Source organism: Prionailurus viverrinus, chromosome E2 (assembly GCF_022837055.1).
Source record: "Prionailurus viverrinus isolate Anna chromosome E2, UM_Priviv_1.0, whole genome shotgun sequence".
Lineage (NCBI taxonomy): Eukaryota > Metazoa > Chordata > Mammalia > Carnivora > Felidae > Prionailurus > Prionailurus viverrinus.
The window spans coordinates 37,768,453-37,795,149 of record NC_062575.1 but is presented as its reverse complement, the minus strand read 5'-3'; the positions used below and the strand labels follow the sequence as shown (position 1 = coordinate 37,795,149).

Here is a 26,697-nt window from a genome sequence, read left to right as displayed (position 1 = left end):
CTCACTCCAAACAATTCAAAATGTTGGAGAAGACAAATTTTAAAAAACAAAAATGTGCTTTAATACATCTGAACTCAAAAGCAACAAAGAGAAGGGGCACCTGGGTGGCTCAGTCGATTAAACATCTGACTTCAGCTCAGGTCATGATCTCATGGCTTGTGAATTGCAGCCCGGTGTCTGTCTCTGTCTCTCTGCCCCTCCCAACTCGTGCTCTGTCTCTCTCAAAAATAAACATTAAAAAAAAAAAAAAAAAAAGCAACAAAGAGAATTCCCCAAATGGCTAAACCACAATGGTGAAGGGCCAAAATAAATAAAATTCATATCCCAAGAAGTAAAGGGAATAATTTAAAAGACTGTAATATAATTATGCTCAATAGGCTAGTGTAAAATTAAAAAAAATAGTAATGATTATTTCTAAATACCATATCTTTAGAAAATTAATTACTTCTAATCTCAGACAGATATCAGATGATGCAAGAACATTTAATTATTCCAGACTTCAAGTTATCAAAGACAACCAGGCTTGTTAAAGGATTCAAGGGCAACTTGAAAAGGCCTGACCACTGCAGGACAACTTGAGCATCAATAAAAATAGTAACTGTAAAGCTGAAACATCAAATATACTGAAAACTACAAGCACATGACATTAAATACAAAAACAAAAGCAAAAACTACTTGACCATGATAGGAAGACGCTAATGAACCAACTGAGTATTTTGAAAACTTAAAGAGACAGAATTCAAACTGTACCATTTACTGGATAACAAAACAACAGATAAAGAGAAGTTTCTCATTTAAGGATTATTGTGGATAAAAAATGAAGAAAGAATAATAAAATCAAAGTATACTGTTTTCAACCAGAAATGAACTAAAGGATGTAAGTACTAAACATAAATAGCTGCTAACATCAGAAAAACAGAGACAAGCAGGCTTTAATGAACCTCCTGACAGAATATCTACCTATTAAGTAATCTTGTCAAGAAAATCAAGCCTTTGAATCTAAATTACAATTTATAGGAAAAACAAGTCACTGGAGGAATGTGTGATCCTATATTCCTACACCATAAAGACCCAAACAGCACACCCAAATGTAAAAGTGACAGTATCTTTAACATATAATTTGCCAGGAAAAACAAAAAAAAAGAAAACAACGGATAAAAAAGAGCTAAAAAAGATATTGTCCATATGTAACATGGAATTTGGTTTTTAAAACTTTTTTTTTTAAGTTTTTAAGACGATTTATGAGACACCTGAAAATTTCAACACCAGTTACGTATTTAATATTAAGGAATTGTTAATTTTAATTGTGCTTATGTTTTTAAAGGTCTGTCTTTTAGAAACATATAATGAAATATTTATAATTGAAATTACATGAGATTTGCTTAAAAATAATATGCAAGGGAAGGAGTAAATGTGGGTGTTAATGGGGACAGGTTGGCCATTTTCTCCTCTGTGTGTGCTTAGAAAACTTCTAAAAAAAATTAAGGAAATAGTGATAGGTAAAGCTTATGGTATGCCTTTTGAAGTTCAACAATGAATTTAGGTTTGTTCTTCCACCTACCCACTCATCCCTGCTAACTTTTAAATTATTAGCCAAACTTCTCAAAAAAAGAGATATCTGTACTTTCTGTCTTCAGTTTCTCAACCTCCCATTCCCTCATCAATCCATTCCAATATAGTTCCCCAATCAATGAAACTGATCATCCAGAAGGACAAACATCTGTTAACAAATCTAACAGTTTCTCTTTAATCATCTTAATACCATTCGTTATCAAATCTAACAGCATCTTTCTTTAATCATCTTAATACCATCCCTCAAAAATTCAACAAAGATAGGGGTGCCTGGGTGGCTCAGTCGGTTACGCATCTGACTTCAGCTCAGGTCATGATCTTGGTTTGTGAGTTCGAGACCCATATGGGGCGGGTCTGCTGTCAGCATAGAGCCCACTTCAGATCCTCTGTCCCCCTCTCCATGCAGTTCCTTCATGCACACACACATACTCTCTCTCCCCAAAATAAACAAACATTAAAAAGGAGGAGAAGGAGGAGAAGTAACACACTCTCTCTCCCCAAAATAAATAAACATTAAAGAGGAGGAGGAGGGAGGAGAAGAAAGAAAAAAGAAGAAAGAAGAAGAAGAGGCACCTGGGTGGCTTAGTCAGTTAAGCACCCAACTTTGGCTCATGAGTTTGAGCCCCACATCAGGCTCTGCACTGATAGCACAGGGCCTGCTTGAGATTCTGTCTCCCTCTCTTTCTCTGCCCCTCTCCCGCTCTCTCAAAATAAACTTAAAAAAAAAAAAAGAAAGAAAATTCAACAAAGATGACTATACTTTTCCTTAAATTATTCTTCACTTGATTTTCAGGCTTCTGTCTTTTCCACCACCAGGTTCTCACCTTTAATATTAAAGCCCTGAGACTCTGACCTGAGCTCTCTTCTCTTACTTACACTCTAGATAATCCATAGACCCAAACAGTTCCAAAATTTATACTTTCAACTGATATCTTTCCAAAGCTCCAACTGCCTACCTGACAGCTTCACTCTAATATCTTACAAGCATTTCAAATGTATCAAAAAAATAACTTGATTTTCCCTCCTCCAAAGCTTCCTTATATTAATAGATAGTACTACCCAGGTGCAAAAGCCAAATAATTTGTAGTTATCTGTGACTCATCTTGTTTCCTATCATCACAAAAGTCCACAGGTATTCTTTGCAAAATATATCTACAATTACTTTATCTCTTTGCCTCTATGGTCAACATCCAAACCTAATATATTTTGTAGCTGCCAAAATTATCTTTAAAATAGTCAAACCATATAGCTGCCCTTCTAAAATCTTTCATTAGCTTTTCATTGTATTAAAAAATAAAGTTAAATTTCCTTATGAGAGACTACAAGTGCCTATAAGACCTGACATTTGCCTCTCTCCAATCTTCTCATAGTGCTAGACACTTTGTTCACTACACTCCAGACATGCCTCCCTTTAATTAAAACAAGTTCCTTCCTCCCCTTAAGTCTCTGCATTTGCTAATCCTTCTGCCTAAAGCTCTTCCCAAAACTTTTAATGAAGCCACTTATTTACTTCAAATTGTCAATTTATAAATAAGACTCTGTGTCTCACAGTCCATATTACTTTTTATAATCCACTACTACTATAATCTGTTATTTATTTATATGCTCAGTCCCCCATTAGAATATAAACTCTATGAAAGCTAGGAGGCCTTTGTCTCATTCACAGATCGAGAACATTACTTACACAGATTAAGTAGTGCTGAATAAATAAAATCAGACTGAGCACAAGCATCTACCCCCCCCCCTTTGTGGAAAATCCCACTGAAATGAGAATAAACATGGGTAAAAGGTAAAGGGAAAAAGGAAAATAAATCTGTAGTGCTGGAAACAAGGAAAGGATGCTATCAATCACCTGAAATTACAGAGTTTCAGCCAATTGGCGAGCTCACAGATTCTGATTAAGAAACCAGAATAGAAGAAACTATAATCTCAACTAGAAACAAAAGATGGCTCCTGTAGAAGGGAGAGCTGTTCTTCCCCAAAATACTCCCAGGACAGATCAAAAAGTACAGTAAGGGAGAGCAAGCCATGAGTAATCATTAGAATACCTACAGGACTATTGCAGAACAGTTGGGCCTAAGAACTGACATAAGGAACCTCCAAAACATAGAAGAAAGAAACAAATGGCAATTCCTCATAGAAATGAAATACTGGGGCGCCTGGGCGACTCAGTTGGTTAAGCAACAGACTTGATTCAGCTCAGGACACGATCTCATAGTTGTAAATTCAAGCCCTGAATTGGGTTTTGCGCTAATAGCTTGGGACCTACTTAGTATTGTGTCCCCCTCTCTCTCTGCCCCTCCCCCACTTGCTCTCTATTTCTCTCTCAAAATAAATAAAAATTTAAAAAATGAAGTACTATAAGGGATTTTGCATTCTCTCCCAGAATGAAGCTTTCCTTATTTTGGCAATCATGGAATTCAACAGGATCACTCAGCTCGTATAATTTACATCCAAAAGCCTGCCAATAAGCTCCTCCCAACGGTACACTAAAGAGATCTGTGGTCAAAACAGACCTTTAAAACAGTGTGTACGATAGTCATGCTAATTATCTACACTGATAAATCAAATCCTTCATTTATAAATATCAACAGGCAATTAAGGATTACCAGCAATTTAAGGAAAATGAAAAGTATAATAGAGGAAGAACAAAATAAAATAGGAGGAAGAAACGTAGTTCAAAAAACAAGACAAGGGGTGTCTGGGTGGCTCAGTCGGTTAAGTGTCAGACTTCGGCTCAGGTCGTGATCTCACAGTCCGTGAGTTCGAGCCCCGCGTCGGGCTCTGTGCTGACAGCTCAGAGCCTTGAGCCTGTTTCAGATTCTGTGTCTCCCTCTTTCTCGGCCCCTCCCACGCTCACGCTCTCTCTCCTTCAAAAATAAATAAACATTAAAAAAAAAAAAAACACAAAAAACAAGACAAAACCATCTTTAAAACATTCTAATGCATACCTTTAGAGAGACCTGATTGGACTTTATATCATTAAGAATAAGATTCTTTTACAGAAATAGAAAGCTCAATCCTAAAATTCATATGGACTCTCAAGCGATCCAAAATAGCTAAAAGAATCTTGAAAAACAATGTCAGAGGTCTCATATTTCCTGATTTCAAAACTCACTAATAAACTACAGTAATCAAAAAAGTGTGGTACTGCAGTATGACAGATATACAGACCAACAGAATAAAATAGAGAGCCCAGAAATAAATCCTTGAATATATGGTCAAAGGATTTTCAATAACAGTGCCAAGACGATTCAAGGAGAAAAAGATAATATTTTCAAGTCATACTGGGACAACTGGATATCCACATGCAAATAAATGTAATTGGACCCTTATTTTATACCATATACAAAAATTAACTCAAAATGGATTGAAGACCTAAATATAACAGCTAAAACTATAAAATGCTTAGAACAAAAAGGGAAAAGCTTCTTAACACTGGACTTGGCAATGATTTTTTGGATATGACCCCAAAAGTATAGGCAACAAAGAAAAAACAGACAACTTGGATTTCATTAAAATTTAAAACTTTTGTACATCAAAGGACACTATCAACAGAGTAAAAAGGCAACTTATGGAATGGGAGGAAATATTTGTAAATGTGTATCAGATGAAGGATTAATATCCAGAATAAAAAGAACTTACACAACTCAATAACAATCCAATTCAAAAATGAGCAAAGAACTTGAATAGACATTTCTCCAAAGATGACAGGCAAATGAAAAGATGTTCAACATCACTAATCATTAGAGAAACGCAAATCAAAACCACAAGTTATCACTTCATACTGATTACAATGGCTATTATCAAAAGCATATAAAATATGCATTGGTGGGGTGCCTGGGTGGCTCAGTCAGTTAAGCGTCCGACTTTGGCTCAGGTCATGAGTTCAAGCCCTGTGTCGGGCTCTGTGCTGACAGCTCAGAACCTGGAGCCTGTTTCAGATTCTGTGTCTCCCTCTCTCTCTCTGATCCTCCCCCGTTCATGCTCTGTCTCTGTCTCAAAAATAAATAAACGTTAAAAAAAAAAATTAAAAAAAAAAACGCATTGGTGAGGATGTGGAGGAATTGGAAACTTTGGGCGCTGCTGCTGGTAACATAAAATAGTGCAGCTGCAGTGGAAAATGATATGGCATTACCATATACACAAAAATACCCTATGACCCAGCAATTCCACTTCTGGGCATATATACAAAAGAAAACAGGGAATCAAACAGATATTTGAACAACCATGTTCACAGCAGCATTATTGACAATAGCCAAGAGGTGGAAGCAACTCAAGTGTCCATCAAGGCATGAATAAACAAAATGTAGTACATACACACAATGAAGAATTATTTAAAAAGGAAATTCTGACACATGCTACAACATGGATGATCTTTAAAGACATTAATGCTAAGTGAAAAAGCCAGACACAAAAAGGCAAATACTGTGTGATTCCAAATAGGAAATAACTACACTAGTCAAATTCACAAGTACAAAAAAAATATATATATATATATTATATATATATATACATTATATATATATATTGCCTGAGGCAGTGGGGAAGGGGAACAGAGAGTTACTGTTTAATGGATATGGCCTTTCAGTTTGGGAAGATGAAAAGAGTCCTGGAGATTAATAGTGGTGATGGTTAGGTACACAATATGAATGCACTTAATGCTTAAAATGATTAAAATACTAATTTTATGTTATGTGTAATTCACCACAATGAATAATATGAAAAAAATAAGATTCAATGAAAAAGAAATCAGAAAACAAGATGAACTATTCAAAATTAAAATGCAAAAGAGAAGCTAAATAATGGACATATCTGAAGACAAAATTATAGATCTAGAAACGGAAATCCATGAAATTTCCTGGAACACCAAAAAACAAAAAAGAGAATAGGTGAAAAGTAAGTGAAGAGAAATGAAGATCCAAGAAATCTAATATTCACCCATGACATAATTATTAATTATCTACCCAATATTCATTCTCCCCCTCTTCATTAAGAACAGAATATTCTGTTCAAGACAGCAATGGGCCCAGCTAAAATATACACATTCTAAGACTCTCCTGCAGATGAAGTGGACATAAAATTTTGTTCTGGCCATTAACAAGCATGTGGAATTGGGTGAGGTTGCCAAAAGATTTTTTTTTTTTAAGGGGGTAAGCATAGCTGGCATGTCCCTTTGTCCCTCTGCCCTTCCCTTTTCTTCCTACTTGGAATGCTTATGGGATGCGTGGAGGTACAATAGCTATCTTGTTAACAATGAAGATGAAAGCCATGTCAGGACAGAAGAAAGAGAAGAGCCCACGTCCTTGATGATATCATTGAATCATTAGTCCCATAGTGCCAACTTCACCTTTCTTTACTACATAGTGGAAAAAAACCCTATTTGTCCAGTCCAGTGTTAGTCTCTGGGGATGGTAATCCTGATGTATCATACAATAAGTATGCAGTAAGTATGCCAAGAGGAAGAGAAAAACGAATGGAGAAAAAGAAATACTGGGTAAAAACTGCCCTAAACTGAAGATTTGAGCCCTCATATGGAAAGGACTGAGGAAGAATGAAGATGACATTTAAATGTGAGTACAAAGGAAAGGCCTTCCACACAATGGAAAACAGGAAATGTACCACCACATATCTTTTATAAAAAAATTTTTTTCCAGGCCTAAAACAATTTTCTGGAAAACTTACTTCAGAAATAAAAGCACATGAGTTAAAAAAAAAAAATGGTACATAAGAAAAAGTGGAATTATCCTAAGAGTACAAAGGAAAGAAATCTCAGTATGACAGCTATGCAGCAGACCTAAAATCAGCCAGTCATAATTAGACAAAGTCAGAAGATTCTATAAGAGCCCTAAAAATAAATACTGACATCATTATACAAACTATATGATTAAGAACCTAAATGTATAGGTACAGATATAAAGCTATGCATTCTTCCATCAAAAGGCAAAACAAAAACTTAAAGCCATGTCTCATATATGAACGTATAGCAATTTTAAGTGATTAGCATATAAGAAACAATGTTTTCTGAAATAACAAAACCAAACCTTCATTGTCAAGTAATTCAGAGTTGAGGATCACTTACTACTGAATTAATATTCAATCACTGGGTTTATAAAAGGTACTGGCAATCAATTGGCAATAATCATTTCACTTTTTTTCTTAACTAAAAGTGAATGTTATTTATAGACTTCTTGGCTTATTTATCAGCCTCTATTAACTTATCCTAGAGAATAATTTGAAAAGTTTAATTTTTTTAATCCATTTTTTCCTTCTCAATTAAAACTGAGGAGGTTGTTATTTATCTGCCTAAGCTTAACCTGAAGAAATATACAGTTTATTTATTAATGTTTATTTTTGAAGGAGAAAGAAAGAGAGTAAGTGGGGGAGGGGAAGAGAGAGAGGGGGAGATACAGAATCTGAAGCAGGCTCCAGCCTCTGAGCTGTCAGCACAGTCAACAGTCTGCCGCTTGACCAACTGAGCCACCCAGACTCCTATCTTTATAGTTTTTATAATTAAAATTTTAGAAGGAAAAAGGCACATCCATAATTATTAACTGCAAAATGGCACCCCTGATATGACAAAACACCCAGAATAACCATCAGAAAAAACAAATTTAAACATCTGGATAAAGCAGAGTTTGCTCTCGCCAAAAATTGTTTCTATCAAAATTTTTGGTGACTGATCAAATATTTGAACAATATTTGGTGCTCAAGGTTTGGTCTATAGTACAGATACTCTCAATTTTAGGATATATAGTATTTCTCATTTAATCTCTTTTTATTTTTTTAAGATTTTTTTTTTTAGGTAATCTCTACACCCAATATGGGGCTCAAATTTACAGTCCCCCAAACAAGAGTCCTAATGCTCCACCGACTGAGCCAGACAGAGACCCCTTCTTTAAACTTTTTTTTAAAGAAATTGCTTCAAATCGATAGTTTAAGACTTAATCATGAAACTATTTTTTTCTCTTTTAATTCATTTATTTTTAAATTTACATCCAAGTTAGTTAGCATATAATGCAACAATGATTTCAGGAGTAGATTCCAGTGATTCAACCCCACCCAGTGCTCATCCCAACAAGTGTCTTCCTTAATGCCCCTTACCCATTCAGCCCATTCTCCCTCCCACAACCCCTCCAGCAACCCTCTGTTTGTTCTCTAAGAGTCGCTTATGTTTTGCTCCCCTCCCTGTTTTTATATTATTTTTGCTTCCCTTCCCTTATGTTCATCTGTTTTGTATCTTAAATTCCTTATATGGGTGAAGTCATATGACATTTATCTTTTTCTGACTACTTTTGCTTAGCATAATACCCTCTAGTTCCATCCACGTAGCTGCAAATGGCAAGATTTCACCGTTTTTGATTGCTAAGGAATACTCCATTGTATATATGTACCACATCTTCTTTATCCATTCATCTGTCAATGGACATTTGGGCTCTTTCCAAACTGGCTATTGTCAATAGCTATAAACATTGGGGTGCATGTGCTCCTTCAAAACAGCACACCTGTATCCTCTGGACAAATACCTAGTAGTGCAATTGCTGGGTCATAGGGTATCTCTATTTTTAATTTTTTGAGGAACCTCCATACTGTTTTCCAAAGTGGCTATACCAGTTCGTATTCCCACCAGCAGTGCAAAAGAGATCCTCCTTCTATGCATCCTCTCCAATATCTATTTTTTTTTTATTTAAAAAAAATTTTTTTTCAACGTTTATTTATTTTTGGGACAGAGAGAGACAGAGCATGAACAGGGGAGGGGCAGAGAGAGAGGGAGACACAGAATCGGAAACAGGCTCCAGGCTCTGAGCCATCAGCCCAGAGCCCGACGCGGGGCTCGAACTCGCGGACAGTGAGATCGTGACCTGGCTGAAGTCGGACGCTTAACCGACTGCGCCACCCAGGCGCCCCTCCAATATCTATTTTTTAAACTCTTAGGCAACCGTTCAATTTAGAAATGAAATCCTACATTAACAAGACAGTTAATTTTTTTTTTAATTTTTTTAATGTTTTTATTTATTTTTGAGACAGAGAGAGACAGGACATGAGCAGGGGAGGGGCAGAGAAAGAGGGAGACACAGAATCTGAAGCAGGCTCCAGGCTCTGAGCTGTCAGTACAGAGCCAGACGTGGGGCTCAAACTCACAGACCGTGAGATCATGACCTGAGCCGAAGTCAGACGCTTAACCGACTGTGCCACCCAGGCGTCCCAAGACAGTTAATTTTTAAAAACCTATCTCCATTTACTACTGCCCCCCTAAAAAGAATACAAAGAATAACACAGACCTAACTCATTTGGAAAGTTATCAAAGAATAATTGTCTTTTGGTTCTATGCACTCATACAAAACACTGAGCATTTTTTTTTAAATTTTTTTAATGTTTATTTATTCTTGAGAGAGAGAGAGAGAGAGACAGTGTGAGCAGGGGAGGGGCAGGGAGAGGAGGAGACACAGAATCTGAAACAGGCTCCAGGCTCTGAGCTGTCATCACACAGCCAAGACAGGGCTTTAACTCACAAAACTATGAGATTATGACCTGAGCTGAAGTCAGAAGCTTAACCAACTGACCTACCCAGGCACTCCAACTTAATACAGATTTATTTATAACACTCATCTTTTCCCCTTATCAAAATTAAAAAACTTGTAAAAATCCTTTAATTTCCATAATAAATTTTATTTAAATGTATTTTCAGCTAGACGAAGTTCTATGTAGGTAGTGTCCTACCTCCCTATTTCTACTGTGCTATGAAGATACACAGATAATTAGTATATTTGAAAAAATGTGAGTTTTAAGCAATTCAAGCTTAGATAAATCTATTTGACTTAGCAGCTAATTTTCCTCCTACATGTCACAAACTTACAACAGAAATTTCGGGACACCTGAGTAGCTTGGTTAAACATCCGACTTCGGCTCAGGTCATGATCTCACGGTCTGTGAGTTCGAGCCCCACATCAGGCTCTGTGCTGACAGCTCAGAGCCTGGAGCCTGCTTCAGATTCTGTCTCTCCCTCTACCTCTCCCCTCCCCTGCTCATGCTTTGTCTCTCTCTCTCTCTCAAAATAAACATTTAAAAAATTAAAAAAAAAAATTCAACCCACTGAAATTTAAGATTATCTTCTACAGCTTTGATTTCATTTTTAAAATAACTGCAATCTGAACTTTACAGATGGCTCTCTTCCTTGTTTTAAATGTTTGTGTAAGTAAAAGTCTTCCTTGATTCCTCCCTTCTTATTTAGTAATCTACCCATGTAGAAATCATTTTGTGGGGTCTTAAAATTAAAAACAAATGGAAAATAGAACTACCACATGATACAGCAATTCTACTTCTGGGTATTTATCCAAAGAAAATACTAACTTGAAAAGATACATGCACCCCATGTTCATTGCAGCATTATTTACAATAGCCAAGATTTGGAAACAATCTAAAGTGTCCACTGATGGATGAATGGATAAAGATAATGTGGAGTATTATTCGGTCATAAAACAGAATTGACAGAATAAAATCTTGCCATTTTTGGCAACATGGATGGCAATATGCTAAGTGATATGTTAGACAAAGGAAGATAAATACCATATAATCCCACTTATATGTGAAATCTTAAAAATCAAACCTAAACTCATAAATAACAGAGAACAGATTGGTGGTTGCCAGAGGTGAGACTTGGCAGGTTTGCGGGGATGGGGTGGGGTGGGGGGTGATCTGGGTTGAAGAGGGTCCTACAAGCTTCCAGTTACACTATACAATATACAAAGTACAAGTTTCTAACAACAATATAAATAAGTCATGACAAGTAACATACAACATGGTGACTATAGTTAATAATACTCTATTGCATATTTGAAAGTTACTAAGAGTAAATATTTAAAGTTCTCATTACAAGAAAAAAAACTTCTGTAAAAGAAAAGTTCATGCAAGTATTGTTTTGTACTTTTTTTTTTTAAGTATTAAAATGTATTTATTTTGAGAGAGACACAGCACAAGTGGGGGAGGGGCAGAAAGGGAGGGAGAAAGGGAGGGAGAGTGAAAGGGAGAGAGAGAGGAAATCCCAAGCAGTGCCTGACACAGGGCTCAAACCCACCAACCGTGAGATGATGACCTGAGCCAAAGTCGTGAGCTGGATGTTTAACTTACAGAGCCACTCAGGCACGCCCTGTACTTTTTTTCTTAAATTAACTTTTAGAGATTTTTCCATGTCAATACATAACAATTTGTACCATTCTCTCTAATTAGCATATACTATTGTTCCCTAAAAGACGTACCCTCCTTAATCACTCCCCACTGATAATATCTGGCTTCACTTTTCCTATTATAAACACTGTTGCCTGAAAATCCTAGTAAGTATTTCATTGTGTATTATAAACAACTATCTCCAGGTTACATACCTGTTGATAAAGAAGTCTAGATTCTAGGTTATGTGCATTTAAAACTTTTAACAACTACTGTCAGACTGTTCTGCAAAAAGGCTGTGCTGTTTTATAACCTCACCACTAGTATGAAAGTACTCATTCCACCATATTCATAAAAGTACTTGGAAATCCTTTACATTTTTGTCAGAATATGGGTAAAAAGAATGGTATTTTATTTCAACTGCATTTCCCTAATTATTAGTGAAATTCATTATCCTTCCAGATATATATTATGTTGTCCATTTTCATTTTTTCTTTTATAAATTCTTATTAAAACTGAAATGTTTTGGATCCCATTGACCAGTGTTCATCAAGTACTTGGTAACTGTAGACATTTTAAAAATTATACTCTTCTCAATCTCCCACATACTACAAACTAACCAAGGTAAATCTTACTTTTAAGAAATTTAATTGTAAAAATGAACATTTACTGAGTACCTATAACATACTAAACTTTGTTTACATTAGCCATTTTTATATGCACTTCATCTGCACTTCAACCCTCTACGGTTGATACTATAAATCTACCTTACATGCAAGTAAGTAGCAGCCACTCAGAGGTTAATTAACTTGTTAGAGAGTGACAAAATTGGAATCTGAATCTGAAGCCAAGGTTTCCAACACCCATGTTTGTACTATACCAACGGTTTTCTAGGCTTTGAATATTCTTAACCTTTCTCCTTAAAACCTTTTCCTCCTTTGGTTTCTACGGCACAGTCTACTTCTGATGTTCCTCCATTTTTTTAAACTATTTTTTGTTTCTTTTGCTGGTACCTCTTCCTCCTCCAGGGAATTTCTAGGCTTTATTGTCTCATCTTTACTTCAAGGTCACAAGGCCACTTTTATTAAACAACAGAACCTCAGGAAATTCCAAATGTAAAATAATAATGAACTGCCTCTTATTTATCACCATGACTTAAGTACCACCACTCTCTCTTGTTTGTTCCCCTACAGCTGACATGTACATGCGCATCTTCTCAGTTTACCTGAACTCCCTAACAACCTCCACCATTTATGACTGGAGTTTGCCAGAGTTCAGTCTCTGAGCTCCTTCCTTTTCCTACCCTATAGACCCTATGGCACAATCTCCTCCATTTCCATGATGACAACTACAATTCACTAATGGCTCAAAAGATTTATCTCCAGGGTCGCCAGGATGGCTCAGTCCAACGACTTCCCCTCAGGTCTTGATCTCACAGCGGGTGAGTTCCAGCCCCAAGTTGGGAGCTATGCTGTCAGCAGGCCTGGAGCCTGCTTCAGATTCTCTGTCTTCCACTCTCTCTGCCCCTCCCGTGCTCATGCTCTGCCTCTGTCAAAAATAAACAAACATTAAAAAAACAAACAAACAAGATTTATCTCCAGGGGCACCTGAGTAGCTCAGTCCATTAAGCATCCAACTCTTGATTTCAGCTCAGGTTAGGATCTCACATTGTGAGATGGAGCCCTTTATAGGGCTCAGGATGGGCTTGGAGCCTGCTTGGGATTCCCGCTCTCTCCCTCTACCCCTCCCCTGCTCAGGAGTGCACATGCACTCATGCGTGCACTCTCTCTCAAAATTAGTAAATAAGCATAAAAAAAGAGATTTATCTCCAGTTGAGGCTATTCCCTAAGCTTCAAACTCTATGTCCAACTGGGAAAAAAATAACCCACAAGGATATTTCACAACCACATCCAAAACTAAATTCTTCATCTTTCCCTCAAAACTTGTCTTCCTTTTTATATTCCTTTTCTAACCAGTAATTCAAGTCATTGGGAGTCACTGTAAAAGTCTTCCTTCTGGTTCAAGTGATTCCAATTCCTTAATTGCAGCATCTGTCCCTTCTCTCTATCCTTGCTGGGTTTCTTCTTTATCTCATTTCTCACCTGAGCCATTGGTATACAGAAGGAGCTCAAAAATATTTGTTGAATAAAAAAAATTAACACATTTGTCCTGCTAAGGGGCACAAACTATGTCTTACTCATTTTGGAGACCCAGAACTGAGTTGACACACCACCCAGAAATCTACTGAATGAATCATTCCAGGATTTCCATACCTGAACCAAACTCTTCAGAGAATATGACCCAGGAGAACCCATTTTTAACAAGCTCTCTGGATGACTCTTATATAACTAATCCAGCAAAGCCTTTATTCTCATAATGAATGGGAACAAACTTAAACAGAGGCAGAAATGGAATTAAATAATTTTCTTGACTCCTAGAATAAACAGACCTCTAACAGACATAAATGTAAATAATTCTTGAATCATCTGCTACTATAACCTAACCACTCTCTTAGTATTCTCACTATTAACATACTGCAATAGCTCACTTCTGTCTTGTATACCTTTCTCTAGACAACAGCCAAAATGGTATTTCTAAAAGGCAAATCAGATCATGCTACCTTTACCTCACTCCATCCCACATCCGAGGAATAGTTTCTCCTCACATTTTAAGAACAAAATCCAAAACTTCTTACTCTGGTTTACAAAACTGTATGCAATCTGGCCCCTGCCTATCCCTCTGGCCTCATCTCCCACATTCGCCTGCTCTTACTGTCTACACTGCAACCACATTGGCCTTTTCGTTCCTAAAATACACCAAAATTTTTTCAGCCCTAAAATTTTTGCATTTGCTATTTCATCTGTCATGAATGTTCTTCTTGATCTTATCAGGGCTAGCCCCTTGTTCCAATTCAGCCTCAGTTTAAATGTCCCTTCTCAGAGAGGCCTTCTCCAGTCACTCAATCAAAAGTAGCCTTCTAGTCACATACTAGGACAGCAATCTATTTTAATTTCCTACAAGGTATTTATCACAAGCCAGTAACTGTCCTTTTTATTTGTTCATTGTCTATCTCATGCCCACAAGAATGTAAGCTCCATGACAGCAGTGAACCTCCCTTGACAGATTTCATTCATTACTTTACGCCCTTTACTTTACTTTAGAACAATGCCTAGCATACAGCAGTCACTCAAAATTTATTTGTAATCAATTTACTTTTATTTGGAGATCATCACTCTTCTAATATCACACAAGGATAAATAACAAAATTTCATCTTTTAAGAAATATATTCACTGAATAAATCCAATTTGTCTACATTAATGGGAAAGTAAAACTCCAACAAAATTATTTTTTAGATATTCTAAATCAGAGGATTATAAAAAATAACCAATATGTCTAAAACTTATATTCACATCAAAATCAAGTTATATTTTTCCAGTTACTAGTTAAAAAAAAAAACAAAACTTGAAAGTTGTTAGAAATTTTACCAGCACTGAGGGGGTAAAACCAAATGTCCATCAACCAGTGAATAAACAACATATTGTCACATAGCCATACAAAAATTACTAGTGAGCAGTAAAAAGCAATTGATTCTTATTGATAAACACAACAATATGGCTGAATCTTAAGTTATGTTCAGTGAAAGCCAGGCAAAAAAAGAGTACATACTGTATGATTCTATTTATATAAAGTTCTAAGAATACTGACAGAAAACACATCAGTGGTTTTGTGGGGGTGAAGGTAGCAAGAAAAGAGTAACAAAGGGGAACTAGAAAACTTTTGGAAAGATGGACATTGTTCATTACCTTGATTTTGATGACAGGTGTAATCATATGATACAACCTATCAGACTGCACACTTTAAATATGTGCTATTTACTGAGTATCAATGATACCTTAATTAAACTATTTAATTTGTAAAAATCAGATCAGATCACTCCCTTGTTTAAAACTCTTCTATGTCGAGACACATCCTCCAATAATAAACAGATTCATCAGCATTATAAGGGAGTTAACATTTAAATGGAATGAAGGGCAAACTAATGTCAAAAACTGATTTCCAACAGCTAATAAGAACCAAAGGCATACTTTAATAGGTTTTAATTTTTAACTTCAACAGAGATGTAAATACTAAATTCACAAAAATTAGTTTTACATTTCTACATCAAAAAGCTAAATATGTGGTAAACTTTCATAATTACCTGTAGAAGGTGGTGATTTTTCTGGGTGTTTTGCATTTAAAAGTTTTCTGCTAATAAATATGTAACCACAGGGACACGATTTACATGCAACAGGAACCTGTACAAAAATTAAAAAAAAGTGTATTATTACTATTCTTCTATTGAACTTCTCAGTGTTTATGTAGTCTCCTGAACTGAATAAATTATTGAAGTAGGGATCATAGATTTATTTAAACCCCACCCCCTTACAACAAATTGACACTAGTATTATGTCCTATACATCGTTACATTCTCCTAATGCTTTACAATACCATGAATATAGAAAATGCATGATAAACATGTGCTGATGAGAGTGACCCATAGAACACCATAACAGAATCAGAGCAAGGGAAAAAAATGTGGGATAAGAGGTAGTATTTTCTAAAATATATGTTTGAGCCAATATCCCTGATGAATACGGATGCAAAAATTCTCAATAAGGTACTAGCAAATCGAATTCAACAGCATATAAAAAGAATTATTCACCATGATCAAGTGGGATTCATTCCTGGGATGCAGGGCTGATTCAACATTCGCAAATCAATCAACGTGATACATCACATTGATAAAAGAAAATATAAGAACCATATGATCCTGTCAATCGATGCAGAAAAGCCATTTGACAAAATTCAGCAACCTTTCTTAATAAAAACCCTCGAGAAAGTAGGGATAGAAGGAACATACTTAAAGATCATAAAAGCCATTTATGAAAAGCCCACAGCTAACATCATCCTCAATGGGGAAAAACTGAGAGCTTTTTCCCTGAGATCAGGAACACGACAAGGATGCCCACTCTCACCGCTGTTGTTTAACACAGCGTTGAAAGTTCTAGCATCAGCAATCAGACAACAAAAGGAAATCAAAGGCATCAAAATTGGCAAAGATGAAGTTAAGTTTTCGCTTTTTGCAGATGACATAATACATGGAAAATCCAACAGACTCCACCAGAAGTCTGCAAGAACTGATACATGAATTCAGCAAAGTTGCAGGATACAAAATCAATGTACAGAAATCAGTTGCATTCTTATACAGTAATAATGAAGCAACAGAAAGACAAATAAAGAAACTGATCCCATTCACAATTGCACCAAGAAGCATAAAATACCTAGGAATAAATCTAACCAAAGATGTAAAAGATCTGTATGCTGAAAACTATAGAAAGCTTATGAAGGAAATTGAAGAAGATATAAAGAAATGGAAAAACATTCTGTGCTCATGGATTGGAAGAATAAATATTGTCAAAATGTCAATACTACCCAAAGCCATCTACACATTCAATGCAATCCCAATCAAAATTGCACCAGCATTCTTCTCGAAACTAGAACAAGCAATCCTAAAATTCATATGGAACCACAAAAGGCCCCGAATAGCCAAAGGAATTTTGAAGAAGAAGACCAAAGCAGGAGGCATCACAATCCCAGACTTTAGCCTCTACTACAAAGCTGTCATCATCAAGACAGCGTGGTATTGGCACAAGAACAGACACACAGACCAATGGAATAGAATAGAAACCCCAGAACTAGACCCACAAACGTATGGCCAACTCATCTTTGACAAAGCAGGAAAGAACATCCAATGGAAAAAAGACAGTCTCTTTAACAAATGGTGCTGGGAGAACTGGACAGCAACATGCAGAAGATTGAAACTAGACGACTTTCTCACACCATTCACAAAAATAAACTCAAAATGGATAAAGGACCTGAATGTGAGACTGGAAACCATCAAAACCCTAGAGGAGAAAGCAGGAAAAGACCTCTCTGACCTCAGCCGTAGCAATCTCTTACTTGACACATCCCCAAAGACAAGGGAATTAAAAGCAAAAATGAATTACTGGGACCTTATGAAGATAAAAAACTTCTGCACAGCAAAGGAAACCACCAACAAAACTAAAAGGCAACCAATGGAATGGGAAAAGATATTTGCAAATGACATATCGGACAAAGGGCTAGTATCCAAAATCTATAAAGAGCTCACCAAACTCCACACCCGAAAAACAAATAACCCAGTGAAGAAATGGGCAGAAAAAACATGAATAGACACTTCTCTAAAGAAGACATCCAGATGGCCAACAGGCACATGAAAAGATGCTCAACGTCGCTCCTCAGCAGGGAAATACAAATCAAAACCACACTCAGATATCACCTCACGCCAGTCAGAGTGGCCAAAACGAACAAATCAGGAGACTATAGATGCTGGAGAGGATGTGGAGAAACGGGAACCCTCTTTCACTGTTGGTGGGAATGCAAACTGGTGCAGCCACTCTGGAAAACACTGTGGAGGTTCCTCAGAAAATTAAAAATAGACCTACCCTATGACCCAGCAATAGCACTGCTAGGAATTTACCCAAGGGATACAGGAGTACTGATGCATAGGGGCACTTGTACCCCAATGTTTAGAGCAGCACAATCAACAATAGCCAAATTATGGAAAGAGCCTAAATGTCCATCAACTGATGAATGAATAAAGAAATTGTGGTTTATATACACAATGGAGTACTACGTGGCAATGGGAAAGAATGAAATATGGCCCTTTGTAGCAACATGGATGGAACTGCAGAGTGTGATGCTAAGTGAAATAAGCCATACAGAGAAAAACAGATACCATATGGTTTCACTCTTATGTGGATCCTGAGAAACTTAACAGAAACCCATGGGGGAGGGGAAGGAAAAAAAAAAAGAGGTTAGAGTGGAAGAGAGCCAAAGCATAAGAGACTCTTAAAAAGTGAGAACTGAGGGTTGATGGGGGGTGGGAGGGAGGGGAGGGTGGGTGATGGGTATTGAGGAGGGCACCTTTTGAGATGAGCACTGGGTGTTGTATGGAAACCAATTTGACAATAAACTTCATATATTGAAAAAAAAATAAAAAATAAAAAATAAATAATAAAATAAAATACATGTTTGAAAGCAGTTTATTAGAACCAGTTAGAAAAGAGAACATGGTTAGAAAGTAATTAAAGAAATCCCAGCATAAGAATGAGGGCCCGACTGGAATACGCTAATTTGATTAAGACATAGGCATCTTTATTACATAGGCATGTTTATTACAGCATTATTTACAATAGCCAAGATATCCAACCCAAGTGTCCATCCACAGATAAATGGATGAAGAAGATGTGATACACACAGGAGTATTACTCAGACATAAAAAGAATGAGATTTTGCCAGTTGCGACAACATAGATGGACCTTGAAAATATTATGCTGGGGCGCTTGCGTGGCTCAGTCGAGAAAGTGTCCAACTCTTGATTGGCTCAGGTCATGATCTTACAGTTCATGGGTTTGAGCCCCATGTCGGGCTCTGCACTGACAGCACAGAGCCTGGTTGGGATTCTTTCTCTCTTCTTTCTCTGTTCCTCTCTCTCTCTCTCTCTCAAAAATAAACAAACATTAAAAAAAAATATTATGCTAAGTGAAATAAGTCAGAGAAATACAAATATCATATGATTTCACTTATATGTGGAATCCAAAAAACAAATCAACAAACAAACAAAAGCAGAAACAGACGCATAAATACAGAGAACAAATTGATGACCCCTTTGGGGTGGGGCATAGGTAGGGGTATGGGCAAAATGGGCAAAGGAGAATGGGATGTTTAGGCTTCCAATTATAGAACAAAGTAAAGTCACTGGGTTGAAAGGCACAGCACAAGGAATACAGTCAATGGTACTGGAATAGACTCCTAGGGTGACAGACGGTAGCTACATTTATGGTGAACACATCTTAACCTATACTATCAAAATATTATAATGTACACCTGAAACTAATGTAACACTGCCAAATATACTTCTGTTAAAACCATTTTTTTAAAGGGAAAGTACTGAAAATGACTCGGGTTCTAAAATGAGAGGGTAAGATGCCAATTGCCACTGACAAAAGAGTAGTTCACAACAATCACTTTGAAGGGCAAAAGTATAGCACAAAAGAGAATGTAGGAGTCAAGATCTAGGATCTTTTTTCTTTTAATATTTTTATTTATTTGAGAGAGAGAGAGAGAGCACACTCAAGCCCGAGCGGGAGGGGCAGAGAGAGAGGGAGACACAGAATCCGAAGCAGACTCCAGGCTCTGCTCTGTCAGCACAGAGCCCAACACGGGGCCTGAACCCATGAGCCCTGAGATCATGACCTGAGCCAAAGTCAAATGCTTTACTGACTGAGCCATCCAGGCGCCCCCAACCTTATGTTTCCAAATGTGTAAATTACTTACAAGCGGCTTTCTCCATGTCAAGTCTATAATGATTTTTCAAAAGCCAAATATTATTAAAAATCATTTTTAAAAGTTTGATTTTGCATAGTCATTTCACTAATACTAGCCTTAATGATCCTTGAAATCAAGACATGTTCACCAAAAACCAGAAAGTAATCTCAATAAAAAGTACTCAGAATAATTATGGTCAGAAAATTGTAATTTACTTTTCAAGATAAATTGCATTTGCCCATTGTTTTGCCTGTGTGAAAGCTTAGCTACAATTATAAAGCTTTTTATCCACATATATAAAAAAATGCTTCATGGTCTAAAATATAAATACTTGATCTGATTAAACTAAATTAATATTTTGATAGAATTTTTTTACATGAAAATACTAAACAAAGGATCTCTAGTTTGCAATTTCAGAAAAATCACAATGAATCCTATAAAAATAATCGAACTCCAGATAGCTCAAACAGCATGCTTTATCAAGAATATGATGAGATTCTTTCAAACCAGGACAGAAAATGTAATGTTACATTTTCTACTACTGTAAAATGTACTCAAAATAGATGTCTGTCATTTTAAAATTTCACATCTTCACAGAAATCAAACTCAAAGGTACTGACTCATTTCCTTTACACTTACACTATTAAGGTAATTCACTGTACTGTAAACTATTTTAAATTAGTGCTATCCAAAAAACACAGAAACATGATGTTCTTGTTCAAAAGGTCTTTTGCTACTCAGCAAGCATATTCTTCCAGTCACTAAAACCGAACAAATATAAATTTAGGTCTCTGTCTTATACACAAGGATAATATATCAACCCATATCCAGAATTAACAGAGGGCTGCACTTAAGTGAGACATGTACATTTGCCTTTGGGATAAAGAATGTACAAATACCAATCTATCGGTGGATTTTCATCCCTTAGTAAATGTTTTATGACTAGAAACATTCATGCGCCTGAGCTAAGTTACCCTAAAGTCTCTTTTAAATGGAAAGTTGTCCTTCCCCTAAACCCAACTCTGATAAAAACACAACCAACCACCACCAAAACCCAGATCCTAGAAAAAGAATATTAAATAGGGTGGACTTCAGTAATATTGCTCTTTTATAGTACAATTTGGATTTTAAACAAAAAAATCCTAAATTTCCTTCAAATTTCAGTTGTAATGACAAAGATGATACTAACAAAAGTTCTAATGCTATACTCTCAGGATTTTAAAATAAAAAAAATAATAAAAAACCTAAAGTTTGTTTACTGATGACTTACTGTGTATTAATTTATCCCTTGTAAAGTGCATTCAGATTGTTTACAAGTAAAAAAGGTAAAAATAGGGGCCCTGGGTGGCTCAGTCAGTTAAGTGTCTGACTTTGGCTCAGGTCATGATCTCGCAGTTAACAAGTTCAAGCCCCGTATTGGGTAAAAAAACAAGTGCAAAAACAAGACCCTGGTTCTATATTGTTTCATTGATTTTCAAAAGTTCAAAATAACCACACTACAGAGAACTCATTTACATTTCCTTGCTAACAGAACCAAAGTGACCTACAGTGGACACGTTTGCAACATAACACATAAAATTTCCTATAAATGGAAAAAAACCTGCTTTATTAAAAAATTTTAAGGCAAAAACAGACACATATACAAAAGATACCAGACAACTAATAAGAATCTTGAATATTCCTATATACAAGATGGTTCAATAATTTGAGCTACTTGATGTGAAACCTCTCGAAAAATGAAAAGTACTGTGGTTTAGATGTTTCAGAACTGTATTTTCAATACAGGATATAAAGGGGATGTTACAAAGCAACTGAAAATCTATGTCTTTCTTGCTTGATCTCTGTACCTGTTTTTAAACTTTTACACACACGGAAACAGAACATACGGGCTCTGCGCTGACAGCACAGAGCCTGCTTGGGATTTTCTCTCTCCTTCTCGCTCTCTGCCCCTCCCACACGCGCATACATGAACTCTCTCTCAAAATAAATACTTTTTAAAAAAATGGCTTTCTAGATTATAATTTTTTTCTCATTTGTAACTATTGGAAGATTGTATTCTCCAATAATTAGAAATTTAAAATGAATTTTATTTCCTTCAATCCAGTTGCTTTTAGTAAAAGATAAATCATTTTTAAGAATCACCAAAAGGTTTTTTTTAATGTTTATTTATTTTTGAGAGAGCACAGGTGCAAGGGAAGGGCAGAGAAAGAATCCCAAGCAGGTGCCTCACTGTCAGTGCAGAGCCCAAGGCTCGAATGGAACTCACAAACCATGAAATCATGACCTGAGCCAAAATCAAGAGTGGCACCCTTAACTGACTGAGCCATCCAGGAGCCCCAAGAATCACCAAAAATTTTAATTAGTCCTCATGTATATTATATTCTCTTAAATATTTAGAATAAAAAACAAAACCAACATTTTAAATTATATAGTAGCTTGCCGTGGACTGAATCGTGTCCCTCCCAAAATTCGTAAATTGAAACGCTAACCCCTAATCTGAAGGTATTTGGAGATTAGATAATCAGGTTTAAAGTCCTGATGGCATTAGTGCCCTTATGAAAAAAGAACAGAACCAGAAAACTCACTCTCTTCGAGGATCTGGGACTCCCAAACTCTAGAACTGTGAAAAAATAAATTACTACTGTTTGAGCCACCTTATCTATGGTATTTTGTAATGGCAGCTTGGGGGTGGGGGGAGTTTTGTGTGTGTGTAACAAAATTAATGTATGTTTACAAATAAAATGCTCATCACATTTTGCTGAACAATTAAGGGGACTCCTAACAAGTTTATTATCCTTTTCTTTTTCTTTAACCAGGATATTAAAAACAGGTTATTTTTCCCAAAAGATTCCATTATGCCAAGTAAAACAAGGTCAAGACTTGCAATAACTTGTGCCCTACAAAAACTGGAATGCATAAAGCATACCATGTAAACCTTATACTGCAGTTCATTAGAACAAATGGAAATGATTTAAATATTGATATTATTTAGCAAAGAGACTTAAATCACAAAATCCAATTTTATCAGATTTAACAAATTTTAATGGTAAGTATAGAAGTTTAACTTTACTTCAAAAAACATGGCTAAATTGTTTTTATACTGCATACCCAATAAACTCAAAAGATCAATAAACTAATTCTCCTTACACAATCTTCCTTCCTTGAATTTCTATCACTGCTCATAAAATATACTGAAACATGTAATCTTTTCTTTTACTAGATTAGATCAACATACGAGATTGCTCTTAAAGAATGCACTAACATCAGCATGTTATTTTTTTAAAAAGCTCTCCAGCTATTTACTGGAGCCATATTACTCCTGTTTTAAAGAAAAAAAAAATTTTTTTTTTTAAAGAAAAGGGGGGGAGAAAGGTAGTCATTTTGAAAAAACTGCCTCAGTAGAAAAGAAAAAAATCACACCCAGATCTGCACACTGGCATGTAATAAGGGCCTTCAGATGGTTTTATTTAGAGTTTTAACTCAATAGATTGTAAGACTTAGAGGAACGTCCATTATTCTAGTAAACAATGAGGCATGCATAAAACTAACAAACAGTAAAATGCGATTTTAAAAATTACAGCTGTCACTATTAATTCTGTGCAGAAAGAAGTCATTTAAAATTCTTAAAACTACATACAAATTTTTTAAAAGATCTGGAAGCAGAAACGCCAAATTTTTAACAGCGGATACGAGGGCGGGTGGGGGAAGTGAGGAGCGCCCAGAAGCCAAGGGCTTCAATGGGGGCGTTATTCAATAATGTTCCACAAAAAACAATGTAAAGATTCACTTTTATTTCCCTCAAAACTATAAGGAATACATATTTAGAAGAAAAAAATTGCCCAAATTCGCCTAAACTTGAAACCATTGCATTGCGGCCCCTTTTGTCACATTAAGCCTCCGCCTAGCTCGCGGCAGAACAGTTTTGGGGGTTCACTGTATACATCTTATGTGAACAAAGCAACCCTGCGTGGCAGGAGCCGCTTTCGGAGCCAGAACCCAGGAGCCTGGAGCTGGGCACATCGGGCATTCTCGTCGGGCAGAAAGGGAGCTGAAGGGGCCGTGCTCGTCCACTTGGGCCGCTGCCCCCACACTCCCGCCGCTGTCAACCGGACCCGGCCAGGCGACTCGGGAAGGGTCCGGACAGGCTCCAGACAAACCCACGCCTCCCTCCCGCGCACACAGTCGCCTGGCTGACGCTGCCAGGTGGGCACCGGCCGGACTGCGACCCTGAGCGCCTCCCTGGCACCCCCTCGGCTCAGCCCGGCCCGTTCCGGGGTTCCACTGTAGCCCCCGAGCCCAAGGGCCGGCCCGTCCACTCGGCCTCCCGAACCCGGCGAGGCGGCCTCTCCACAGCCAACGGCCGCCCGCCCGCGCACTCGCCCGGTCCTCTGCGCCCACCTGTTGGTCGCACTCGGGGCACGATTTGGTGGCCATCTTCACTTTCTTGGCTCGAGTTGCAGACATGCTCCTCTCCGGGTGCGGAGGCAGTGGCAGCAGCGGCGGCGACGGCGGCGGCGGGGCGGCGACGGCGGCGGCGGGGCGGCGACGGCGGCGGCGGCGGCAGCAGCGGCAGCAGCTCGGGCTCCTCCCCTAGTATCTCATCGGCCCTGCCTCCGCCAGGCGGGTCCCTGCTGGCCAGACCAAGGGTTGGGCGGGTGCGCGCGCGCGTGCGCGAATTCGCACGGAGCCTGCGTGCCGGGGGAGGGGGGGCGGCGGCGTGCACCAGCAGCGGCCGCAGGCCTCTCGCGTCGACTCCGCGGGCCCGCGAGACGCGCTCCCACACTCACGGCACCGGTCTTCGAGTGTGTCCAGATTCTCACGAGAGGAGACGGTCTCGAAGGTCCAGCGCCACAATGACCACGCCTTCTCCTGCGGAATGCGTGGGGGCGTGGCTTGGGCGTGGCTCAGCAGTAACGGGCGTCGGGATCGGCCAACGAATGCACAGATAAGGCGGGTCGTGGTGCTGGACACCCCCTCCCCCAGGAGGAAGGAGATCGTGAGTGAAAGTGGTGGAAGAGAAAGCGCGCTTAGCACAAATCGCGGCATTTAATACACTTCAGTGAATGTTAGCTTCTCTAATTATTGAGGAATTGTAATAGACACCTGCTGAGTCTGCTGTTTGTCAAGCCTAGAATCGGCGCTAAGAGATATAAAATTCAACGTTAACTCAAATATGGAAAGCTAATTCTGCCAGCCAGACAAATGTGAATACTAGGAAGTTCCTGCCCTCAAAAAATATGCAGACTACTGTGGTACATGGCCTAATATTAGAATACAGCAGAACTGGGCGGTTGATAGGAAGAGTAAATCGGTTGACTATTTAGAACTTCATACCAAAATTTTAAAGCCACATAGCCATTGGCCTAGCCTCATAATCTAGCAATTCATCCCTAATAGTGGAAAAGATATTTTCCACCTGTACTCAAATCCATTTGTGCAAAGATATTGCACTTTGCGTCTCTGCTTGTCAGAGCAAAATCAGAAACAGTCCCGGTGTACGACAACAAATTGCTTGGGCAAATTAAGGCATGCACGCAACAGAATATCGCTGCAGTTCTTTAAAGAATGAGATAGATCGGTATGAAGTGATATAATGGTCTCCAAAATACAGTGTTGGAGCACCTTAAGCATCCAACTTCGGCTTAGGTCGTGATCTCAAGGTTCATGAGTTCAAGCCCTGCGTAGGGCTCTGTGCTGACAGCTCAGGGCCTGAAGTCTGCTTCGAATTCTTTGTCTCCATCTCTCTGCCCCTCTCCTGCTCATGCTTTCTCAAAAATAAATATTAAGAAAAAATTTTAAAACAAGTGTTAATTGGAAAAACAAGGTACAGAACACCTTATAAAAATAATATGAAAATGTATTTATACTTGAATATGTATTGAGAAACTGGAGAAAAGGAAATGGACAGCAGGAATAGGAAGACTTATTTTTCATTCCCTATCATTCATATATCCATTCAATTCATATTATTTGAATTTTCTACTAGATCAACCTAGTATGGCCTTTTCCCCCATAAAGGGAAAAGAATTTATAACAACTACTTAAGAGCTACTTAAGAGGTCACCTGCCCCACTGTTGAGGGAGTTAGAAGTCCTAGAAAGCTTTCTAGAAAAGTCATCTCCACAGCTGAATCCCTAAGGATGTCAAGTGGAGGTCTCAGGCAGATGGGGCAGAGAAAGTAAGCAATTTGGTGTGGGAACACCAAGTGCAGGGCAAAGTGCTGGGGAGGTGTGCTATATCCAGTTATGCAGGGTCTTCGCTACCATGGGAAGAAGTTCAGGATTCATCCTGAGGACAATGGGGCAATAAGGGTTTTAAGTTGGAGTAACACGATTCGATTCGAATTTGAGAATGATTGGTCCAGCAAAATTTAAGTTATCAGACCTGAGACAGGAGAAAAGAAAGGTCACTAAAGGAGAGGAGAGGGACTAAAAAATATGAAGGCCATAATGTTAGCAAAACTTGAGAAGCCATTTTGCTGTGGCAGAGAGTTATCAGGGGTATTTCCAGGATAGCTCTGAAGTATCTATTGCAAAGGACTGGAGGACTAG

The 26,697-nt window shown here is 37.8% G+C and overlaps 1 protein-coding gene across 2 annotated transcripts in view; it reads right to left on the bottom strand.

Annotated features, from left to right (window-relative positions):
- Window positions 1–24,673, bottom strand: part of CE2H16orf87 (chromosome E2 C16orf87 homolog) — a 35,043-nt gene extending 10,370 nt beyond the window's left edge. For both annotated transcript variants that reach the window (XM_047835241.1, XM_047835242.1), the window contains exons 1-2: window positions 24,545–24,673; window positions 15,936–16,032 (exon numbers count right to left, since the gene is read on the bottom strand). In XM_047835241.1, coding sequence (XP_047691197.1) covers window positions 15,936–16,032; window positions 24,545–24,610 — 163 coding nt within the window. In that variant the 5' untranslated portion in view covers window positions 24,611–24,673. The remainder of the gene's footprint in view (window positions 1–15,935; window positions 16,033–24,544) is intronic.
- Window positions 24,674–26,697: the final 2,024 nt, after the last annotated feature.